The sequence below is a fragment of the Salmo salar genome, chromosome ssa13 (genome assembly GCF_905237065.1).
Source record: "Salmo salar chromosome ssa13, Ssal_v3.1, whole genome shotgun sequence".
In the NCBI taxonomy this organism is placed as follows: domain Eukaryota; kingdom Metazoa; phylum Chordata; class Actinopteri; order Salmoniformes; family Salmonidae; genus Salmo; species Salmo salar.
The window spans coordinates 43159146-43169550 of record NC_059454.1 but is presented as its reverse complement, the minus strand read 5'-3'; the positions used below and the strand labels follow the sequence as shown (position 1 = coordinate 43169550).

The 10405-nt window shown below is 40.4% G+C and overlaps 2 protein-coding genes across 4 annotated transcripts in view; both read left to right on the top strand.

Moving 5' to 3' along the window:
- The first annotated feature begins 78 nt into the window (after window positions 1-78).
- LOC106567024 (protein FAM3A) lies at window positions 79-7001 on the top strand. 2 transcript variants are annotated; one of them, XM_014135803.2, is made up of 10 exons: window positions 79-425; window positions 1172-1226; window positions 1355-1462; window positions 2293-2316; window positions 2504-2627; window positions 3215-3273; window positions 3421-3471; window positions 3727-3811; window positions 4295-4421; window positions 5129-7001. In XM_014135803.2, exons 2-10 carry the CDS (start codon window positions 1214-1216, stop codon window positions 5225-5227), a joined length of 690 nt encoding a protein of 229 aa, XP_013991278.1. In that variant the 5' UTR covers window positions 79-425; window positions 1172-1213; the 3' UTR covers window positions 5228-7001. The 2 variants fall into 2 exon arrangements, with proteins under 2 accessions (XP_013991278.1, XP_013991275.1); XM_014135800.2 differs by lacking the exon at window positions 79-425 and adding an exon at window positions 449-898.
- A 277-nt stretch (window positions 7002-7278) lies between these two features.
- The window catches only part of wnk3 (WNK lysine deficient protein kinase 3), an 81300-nt gene continuing 78173 nt past the window's right edge, over window positions 7279-10405 (top strand). For both annotated transcript variants that reach the window (XM_014135796.2, XM_014135795.2), the window contains exon 1: window positions 7279-8621. The gene's annotated coding sequence lies outside the window, so the exon portion shown is untranslated. The remainder of the gene's footprint in view (window positions 8622-10405) is intronic.

Sequence of the window (10405 nt, the reverse complement as noted above, 5' to 3'; positions counted from 1 at the left end):
CCGAACTGCGCATGCGCAATCATTCAATTCAAAGGCACCCCTTCGATGTAAAGTTGTTTTTGACAAAAATGAAAACGTGTCAGTCTGTCACTTTCAGGAGGTTGGAGTAATACCTTAAGACGTTACCTCGAATCGAGGTTATGCCTTTCGATTTTGAGAAAATTAAGGACTCATTTTTTCTTCTCGCATTGACTTCTGAAAACCCAACCCGGCCTGTTCAGCTTGTTTGGTCGAGCAAGCGTTCCCGAAAGTCTCGCGATATTGCATCTCTGTGTTTCGAAACTCTGACGGAATAATCTAACTAGCCAAACTCTGCCTACCCGGGGCACCGGGCCATGCAAAACGAAGTCGACCAATTTTGCCAGAATTTACGTTAGAGATGGTTCCCTTCTAAAGTCCGTTTTTAGACCGGTTTAGACTAGGGGGTAAGTCTATTTCAAATCATATTTTTATTGAGTTTTTCTAATCCATTCTCGCTTCGTATTAGTTTATGTAATGCATTTGGGTGATGATATCCCATCATATCGTCAACGTGTTTTTATGTAGCGTAGAAAAATTAACGCGCGGGTGATAAGCGAGCCCATGTTGCGCATACCCGTGACCGACGTCACCGAAAAATACAAGGCTCAAAACGTATCCGGAAAATCGCAAGCTTGATGAAATAAACATAAATCCTGCGTACTTGTCAAAACTGGAACGAATCAAACCTTACAGATGGTCAACTAAGTCGTCCAAATCATATTTCATTGGCTTACTTTTTTTTTTGCTTCCAAGTGTGGCTTCCCAGCAATGGTGCATTTTCACGAGGGGAAAGTATTGTGGTTTCCTTAGAAGAAATAAAAGTCCCAGGTGACGAGCTGGTGATTTACCAGCTGGGACAATCGATTATAGGAAATAGGTAGGAAATCGATATACTAATTTTACTGAAAGTTTATATATATTGTACGGTGGGTGGGTGGGTGTTGCCACTTTGCCCTCCTTGCAGTGGGCACCTTCTCTTCACCACCCATGTCTGATAGAATCCATCTCATTGGTAGAGATTACTTTAATTTGATTAAAATGTATAATTTTAAGATTTCAAACATCATTGTTCTCCGGTGAAAAGCCCATATGCTTACTGACGTTACTATTAGTCTCGTCTCTGTCTCATTGTTTGTTTTTCTATCCCTAGGACTATTTGCCTGTCTGCCCTTGCTTCTGAAAGAAATCAATAATGAGATTGGCAGGTAAGAACTGGTATGCTTACCAAAACTGTCTGTGTCATGTGTGAGAAAGTGTGTGTGCCCATCTATCTAATGAATGTAATGTATTGTTGTTGATCACTCTAATGTAATGGTTTGTGTTTGTGTGCCAGGGCCAATGCGAGCTGTGGCTGTGCTGCTATTACTGGGCCTCACATGGGTGTTAGCCAGCTCCATACTCGGAGGGGACAGCAGCTCATTGGTCAAACACTTCTTCAGTGGTAAGAGACAACCCCATTGCTGTTCTCTGTATGTGTGTAGTATAATCTACATGTTTTGGATTGAACCCAGTCTTGATGAAACATAGCTGACCCGTGTGCATGTGAGATTTGGTTCTGTGTGCTGAAATAATATTGAACTAAACTGAACTTTGATCAAACAGTGTAGGTCAAAATTCATGACTATGGTTGATTTTTATTTTTTTTTATATATTTTTTTTTTTTTCTTCTCCAGTATCTAGACTGTTCTGCCAGAAGTATTGAGACAGAAAACATAGGGTTAATTAATAGACATGTGTAGGCAGAATAAAGGCTGAGCTCAGGTGACTGGACAGAGCTGGATAAACAAAGAGTTAACCATTGGACACATCACAACAGAATGTAAGCAGAAACCATGGGAGTTTACAGACTGGGTCAACATGGAGTTAATCACTAGACATGTAAAAACAGAACGTAAGCAGAAAATGTGGACCTTAATTAATATAGGCACCAAAAGTCATGTATCTGTAATAAGAACATATGTTTGTACTAATCAAGTATTATTAGAAAAGCACTTATTAGGAAAGTATATATGCAATAAATGTATTTTTTTTTTGTATTTTTTTTTTGTAAACTGAGCAGATGTGGGCGTTAACACGCAAGAATTGGGACAGGAATTGCTCGGTTTTGTTACTTTTTGTAATAAAGTCTATTTGAATTCACAAGCTCTGGTATCTGAGAAATATTTGACTCAATATTTCCACGACAACAGTTATAAGAATTGACAACATTGCTGATTCAAGCTATGATTCAGTGTTGATTGTTTCATTGACTGTTGTTTATCTTTTCTACAGGGACAAACGAAGAGCCAACAGCTGGTATGTGGCAAGTTAAGACCATTATTTACAGTGGCAATCACTTAGTTTGAAGCGTTGTATTTTGGAACCTTTCAATATCAGTGGGACAGTGCTAATTTATGTCCCTTAGTTGAGAACCATATTCCCTGCCTGGGTACACTTTCATTCTATTGTGCTAATTCATGTCTCCTCTCTTGCCCTCTTCCAGAGACCAAACCACGCAGGTACAAGTGTGGTCTCTCGGCTCCATGTCCTCAGAAACATCTGGCCTTCCGTCTTGTCTCTGGAGCCGCCAACGTCATTGGGCCCAAAATCTGCCTGGAGGATAAGATGTGAGAATTTTTGTCTATCAATCACACTCTCTCTCGCCAATTTTCTCCATCCATCTCTCTCTCTCCATCCATCTCTCTCTCTCTACCTCCTCTTTGTTTTTGTTATTTCTCCCATCTCTCTTTCTGCCGTAATCTCATTTAAACCAGGCCTTAAAGTTTGCCTGAAGAGCTGAATGCAAGTATTTAATAATAATAATAAATGCCATTTTATTTATTTGTCTGTCTTGCTGTCCTTCTAGCCTTGTACCAGATCTTTGTGCAGTCTTGCCAGCTCCTATGATCAATGACCATATGAGTTGGCAAGACAACACAACAGATCTGGGACCAGGCTAGTCCATCAATCTGGTGGTTTCGTCTGTAGCATCATCCCTTCTTTCTGCCTTTCATTCTGTTCGTGGTGAGTTTCCTGAAAGCTTAGTAGCTCTAAGCTCATCTCTCATCTTTTGTCTATTGCCTACAGTGGGTTTAGGATGCTACAAAACTTTTGGGGAAACCGACCCCTGAACAGTATGTTAACCCCTCCAGACAAAATAATTGTGCTCTTGTACCCTTCTCGCCTCCCAACCTCTCCTATTTCTCCCCGTCAGCCTTGTGAGCAGTGTCAAGAACAATGTTGGCAGAGGACTAAACATTGCTTTAGTAAATGGTAAGAAATTAGAATCTCACTCATACTCCTACAAATCTTGATAAAGTTAAATTTTCCAATTGATTTCCGAATAGTGATGCTTGATTAACTGTTGAATTATGTGTGTACTAATTACTTACCCCACTACTTCATGTTTCTGCTCTTCAGGGGTATCGGGAGAGCTCTTAGACACTAAATCTTTTGATATGTGGGCAGGAGGTGAGAGGATTAAACTAGCTAATATTAATGTGCTATTCTGTGAAATAAGGGGTACAAATGGGGCCGGTTTCCCGGACAGAGATTAAGTCTAGTCCTGGACTAAGAAGCACTATCAGTAGAGAATCTCCATTGAACATGCTGTTAAATCCAGAACTAGAATCAATCTGTGTGCAGGAAACCAACCCATGTTGTTCTGATAAATCCAGGTGTTTAACCGTTCCCCTTTAAGACATCGTCTCTGTCCTACATTCTCAGATGTTACTGACCTGTTGAAGTATCTCCGGCCCCTACATGAGGGAACACTTGTGTTTGTAGCTTCCTTTGATGATCCTGCCACAAAGTAAGAGTCCAGAATATTCTCTCTCCACACTCTTTCCCCCCCACCCCACACACACACACGGAAGCCCCCCCCCAGAGAGTTGTTATAGTGTAGTTTCTGCCCCACTGGCACTGCTAAGTGAGTTCCAGTCACATGCGAAGCTTTTAACTGTGGTTATTACGCCCTGTGACACACACACAGAATTCTGGAGGGGCGAGTTGCTTAGCAAAACCAGATTAACAATGAAGTACACCATTACAGTACAACTACATCTAAAAATGTACATTTGCTTCCTGACAACTTTTAATGCATTTCTGCCTGTCACGAAAAACACAACACTAAGGGACACAGGTTAACACTACTCTGACGAAAAAGCATACTTAATGGAGAATCTCCACTGAAAGTTTCCAAGACCAGGCTTAATATTTGTCCAGGAAACTGTCTCTTAATGGATGTTATGGACATTATAGCCTACTTGACTGTAACCTAATGTGTCTCTGTCAGGTTGAATGACGAGGCACGTCGTCTGTTTGAGGAGCTGGGTAGCACAGCTGTGAAGGAGCTGACCTTCAGAGACAGCTGGGTGTTTGTAGGAGCCAAGGGAATCGAGAACAAGAGTCCTTTCGAACAGGTAGACTATCTTTACCTTAAGCCAAATGTATACAGTACGCAACTCAAACGGTGATCCTGCATACTTCCTGAATACTTATAATTGGGTGTGCTTGAACATGTGTACGTGTGAGATGAGGAGACATGACCTCTGACACATGAGGCACCTGTACACTCACCGTTCTCTTCCTTGTAGCTCTGTCCATAGGTAATATATCTATGGCTCTGTCAGTGTGTTTGTTCTGTGTAAAGCAGGGGTTCTCAATCTTTGTGGGTTCGGGGACCCCTTTTGTGTTTGCAAATTCATCAGAACATAACATCAGAATTCATAATCGGAACATAACTTGTTTGCGATTTTAAAAACCGATTACAAGGAGTTTTACTATGACGTCTGCAGTACATGGCTGGACGAACCAAGTCTTGGGCCCGGGGGAAGAGAATTTACAAGGCATCGGAGAGATTTTGCAGTTTAAGCTAATTTCCTGCAATTCTTCTCATTTTGTCATCGGGCAGAGATTTTTTTGTTGTTAAGCTTTAAAGCTAATATCCTGCAATTCTACACAGTTTGCCACGAGGCAGAGGGAACTTGGCAGTTTTAAAGCCTACATTACAGTGCATTTATGTTTAAAAACAAAAAAATTCTCAATTATATACTTTGCACGGACCCACTTTGAGAACCCCTGCTGTAAAGCCCAATGTTCATGCACTCTCTATCTCCCTCTCCCCTAGCGTATGAAGAACAGTAAGAGCAGTAACAAGTATGAAGGCTGGCCTGAGTCTCTCGAAATGGACGGCTGTATCCCCCTCCGTGCCCCCTTGGAGAATTAAACACTCTCTGAAGGTACATGTATCCCTTCCTCCACGCTCTCCTAATGAGTGCACACTCATCATCATGGATTTAACAATGGTTGGGACCCCTCCAGCCAATGCTTAGGCCCCACACCGATCCAATGCTTTTAATAATGGGGAGTGTGCAAGACAAGTGCACATTTTGGGAGACGGCTGGAGTGTTGGAATGCTGACAGTTTCTAAGGACTAGCACCTTTTGAGACCCAATGTTTCTATGGTTAGCAGCACGTATCTATTTTGAGAAACTGTTGCAGCAGAAGCATGGACTATGACAGTTTGACTTCCTCGATTTCCAGGCTTCGTCACGTTCATTCTGATTAGTGAGACTTGGGATGGACTGGGACCAGAAATCTTTTTTTTTTTCTTCCATTGAGGCCCCCGTTATTATCCAAACAATGATCATTTTGTGCAAAAACAACAATTTAAAACAGGCCGACTGGTCTTAAGATGGACCATCCCATCTGGCGTTTGTCACAACTGCCCCATGGCCAGTCTGTCCCTGATGAAACTTAGGAGTATGGTATTGGTAATGTAAAACGACAGTTAAGTTGGACAAATAAGGCTCTGTTACAATATCATGGCTCTACAGGCTCCTACAATACTTTTTTTGTTTTTGGTCAAGTAACACATGCTGCAAAGGACATCCCTTGATTGATTGGAATCTCACTGACAATGCTGGAGCTCAATAGGCTAGCTTGACTGATAGTTGAAGCAACCGTTTGCACTTGACATCTGAACTTGGCATTTATTTAATCATTTGAGGCCTAATAACTTTGCTGAAAGAATTAACAGGTGACCACAAATAGAGGAAAGGGATATTTCAGAGACCAAATGTTTGATGACCAAATGCATAGAAGTGGAAAAAGGTCCAATTTTTTTTAAATTATTTTTATTTTTTTTTTTATGCTTGATAGAAATGAATAACTGAAACAGGTAATGTCTTTTATTTATTTTTTTTTAAATAAAGAGGCCAGAGAACACTGCCTATCTGAATGGACATTGACCTCAATACAATTTAGGTATAATAGATAGTAAGTAGTTCATGAGCAATATGTTATTGCTGGCTGTTCTAAGATCTGTTTTGTGCTAAATTAAGATTAAAATGCATTCATATTTTGTACCCTAGGTTTAATATAGAAAATTAACAATTTCAATTGAGTTGTGGCTGTCTGCTATAATGCCAACCCCTTGTCATTCATTGTCATGTCAAACATTTGGCTTGACAATGGGCAAGTGCAATTGAGTTGCTAGGAGCACAAACATATCTGGGACCAGGCTAAAGTGCTAAAAATTCCCACCTTTTTCTAGATAACTTGCTGTGCAGCAATCATTGTTTGTTTGGCAAATGTATAGTGTCTTTGCGTAATTTTGTGTATTTGAGGTGGAATAGTGACGACATTAGTGCCTAAGATAAACATTATCTTTTGAAATTGTACTGTTAGGTAACATCACTATCCATGTGTCTCAGGCCTTGTCTTTATTTTGTTATTTGTGTAACTTTATTTGCATTTTCAAAGACAGAATCTCTTTCCCTGTGGAAAAAGTTTGATAATTATCTCAGTTGCCTCCTCTTTGAATTTGATAGTAAAATATACATCATTTGTTGCATTTTTAGAATACACTGAAAACAAGCATAGCATAATGTTTTGGTCCAGAAATAGACAAAGTGCTATGAAACCAAGCGTACTGTAGAATTCTTAATATTCATTTTTGTAACAAACTATTTTGTAAGTTATTAAAGATCTCAATATTCTCTGTGTGCTGTGTGGTTTAGCCCGAGTGCCAGTCTGTTTGTGCTATCATGCCAAATCCTTGTCAATGATTGTCATGGCTTGGCAATGGAGTCGGCAAGAGCAGATACAGATCTGGGACCAGGTTAGGTGTGGGTCAGTAAATGAAAATACTACCTTGAGTGTATTTTATCGGCTATCCTTTTGTGAAGTATGAGTGCATGTAAAGTATGTATTTGGCAATTACTGTCATGCCTTACGGGTTGATGTAATGACAATGTGAAAGATTGAATAAGCTCATGTCAACTGAACTTTAAAGATCAGACCGTATGTATCAAGTGTTGCCGAGTAGGAGTGCTGATCTAGGATCAGGTTCCCCTGGTAGGGCAAAACTGATCCTAGAGCAGCACTCATACTCTTTAGACACATAACACATACAGTACAGCCCCTGGTCCCTCCTGTCCATGTAATCTTATGAATTATGATTTTTTTTTTTAAGTCGATCAGCACTCAGACGCTTGATGCATGCAGCAGCCCTAGATCTGTGGGAAATTGTTCATGTATAATGCCGCATCATGCTTCAGTGACACTGCACAGCGACAGCGGACATTTCATTAATACACCAGGGGGCGTCAAAATACTTGTTCATTTTGCACTTGAGCTTTTAAATAGATGGGTTGGTTGTTTAGCAACAAAACCAACGCGTGCGTGACTATGGGACAAAAGACGGTTGGCTGAGCTATGTAAACTATATTTCGTCTCCAATGTTTTAAATTAATTTGCACTTGTCTCTCAAATAAATCGTTATAGTTTGTTGAATAGCTGGCGATTTTTTTTTGTTGTTGCCATATTAGCATTGACGTGAAATCAGTGAAAAGAAGACATGCTATCAACAACAAAATGAAACTAGCTGAAACGGGTCACTTGCGATTCAACACAAGGGAATTTCTTGCATTTGTTGGTAGCTATCTGTCCATCCAGAATCACAACAACTCGCGGACTTCTGCCACCGTTGAACTCGAGCTGCGTTTGCCTCCCTCTTGTGGCCCTGGTGGGTAGCGGTGCCGTGCGCGCATCGGACGAGCCTGTGGCAAGTGCCTCCACCGATTCTAGTGAGGAAAGGAGAAGCCAGCAAGCGTATGCAGTTCCACCTTGTACACAGATGGCCGTGTGACTCGTATCTCGTCTATTACGTACATAAATGAACGTCCTGAAGGTATATGCACGTATAGGTTGTACATGATTATCTCGCCACAACGAAGGGCTGACGGAGAACAATGTCATCAAACCAACGGAAAGGCAAGCATCTTCATGGCAGCACGTAGACATACCGCCTGCTCTCATATAGACTGAGACTCGACGACTCGAGTGTGGATTTTCAAGTTTGGATTTACCAACAGGCAGCACTAAGGGGAAGCTTTAAAAGGATATCATTTGAAAACGTCTCGTATCTTGCCTATTTTGAGGGAATATTGTTTTTAAACAATTAATGGCAATGAAGTGCAATTTAAAGGTCGCTTGAGCAACGTTTTTGAAATATTTTGGTTAGCTATAGAGCTACATAACAGGAATATACATTATAGGGCTTTAGCTAGCTTGTCTATAATACATCCGAACGGACGTCAACGAGATGATACATTTAGGTAAGTGCAGTTTGCTTTCGACATTATTTCTATTGCAATGTAACACATTTCCAACCCTGCTTGACCGCTTGGAATATAATGTATATTTCTATTCACCGGGGTAGTTTTAGCTGTTACTATGTGTCATTTGTACAAACAACCGTGATATCTGATTGGGGTTTAAAATGCTTCCAGACGGTGATATCGGATCAAATTGTTATTTTACATTCAGCACATGGCAGTGGTGGTTCTAGACCATTTCAACTGGGGGGGGCAAGCTGGGGCCAGTTGTACTGTTAGAGGGGCCAGTTACATTAGACGTTATTGTTGTCATATCGTTTTCTTCACTGCATTGCAGGCATTAGCAGGCAAAATACCATGTTCATAATCATCATCGTTGCCACTGTCTAATAACGGATGTTAAAAAAAAAAAGAACGATAGCAAAAATGAGTTAAAAATTAGTGGCCCTGGCACATGGTAGGCTACAATGTTCATAAATTATTTCAAAGGCGACCGGTACGTTGTTTACGTTCTGCCAGATTTTAGTAGCGCGGGCGGGGATAGCCTAGTATAATGGCATAACATTTATTATTTGCCAATTGATTTATACGTTAGCTTAAACAACGAATATATTTTGTCATTATAACGTTTCCATTTATGTTGTTTTTGGGGAGGGGGGGATTTCAAACTTTGATATCATTATAAATTATAGCAAACCCTCGCTCGCTGGAGCCTATTTTAGACCATAGCCTTTTTCCTTGCTACTGCTTCGAAACATTCAGTTGCAGCAGCCAGTGAAAAGCAAGAAAGAGGCCGTTTGAGGATGGACTTGCTGTGTTTATTGTAAACAATGTCCGGCTATCGGCTGCTAACGCTGACATTGCCATTTGCTTTCTAGGTTATGATCAATCAATAATCAGTCAGTGTGTTTATTGTCTTGACGATTGCCACACCAGCCCCTATACGACAGACGGTCTATAGAAATGACTGTCTATATACATTATTGGCTGTAAATGACTTGTGCATTTGTAAGTCAAAATTGGCTATGCAAAATTATTGTCCTTTTTTTGCTTTTTAAACGAAGAGCAATATTCTTTCCTGACACCTATGTTTGGTTATTCACTTTAGGTAGACTATTTGATGAGGAAACAGCTTTTTGGGGGTTGATGAAAATGAATAATAATCACTTGGGGTAGTGGACCTTCATATAATGCATTTAATGAAAATATAATTCGTATTTCATTTTTTGATAAACGGGAGTCGAAGCACAGGTTACGAGTTGGATTGGATTAGCCCACCGGGAGTAGTAGCACATGGGTTGTGTCTGAAATGGTACCCTATTCCCTCTATGTAGTCCACTAGGAATGGGATGCCATTTTGGATGCTGCCATGGTCTATAATAGTGATGTGCTCAATTCATTATCAGACCATTCCTTCTTAATATAAATGCTGACAACCTCATGTTAAACACCTGAACACAACCACTGAAAGCCATAATGAGTACAGCATCCATATTCTTAAGTCACAATACCAAAATGAACTCCTATGAAACCGTTTGCTTCAGAGGTGATGCTCTCTGTAGCATAGAAATAGAATAAGTACCCTATCAAATGGCTATGATCTGAGAGGCTTTGGCCATTCTAATCATTCTATTTCTATCTGCAGTACGCTATCAGGCTCATCCATCCACGCATGGGAGAGCGCTCCAATAGTTGTGTCCTTTTAAGTCACTTTAGTACTCTTTGTTTGTCTGAAACAATTCAGTTCAAACATGATCAGCTTATCCTTGGTCAGTTGTAATGAT

What these genes read in the sequence shown, in the direction of transcription:
- LOC106567024 (XM_014135803.2), top strand. An exon ending in AAACGAAGAGCCAACAGCTG is followed by an intron (nt 2,317 to 2,503) that starts GTATGTGGCAAG and finishes GCCCTCTTCCAG; the next exon opens with AGACCAAACCACGCAGGTAC. An exon ending in ACAAGAGTCCTTTCGAACAG is followed by an intron (nt 4,422 to 5,128) that starts GTAGACTATCTT and finishes CCTCTCCCCTAG; the next exon opens with CGTATGAAGAACAGTAAGAG.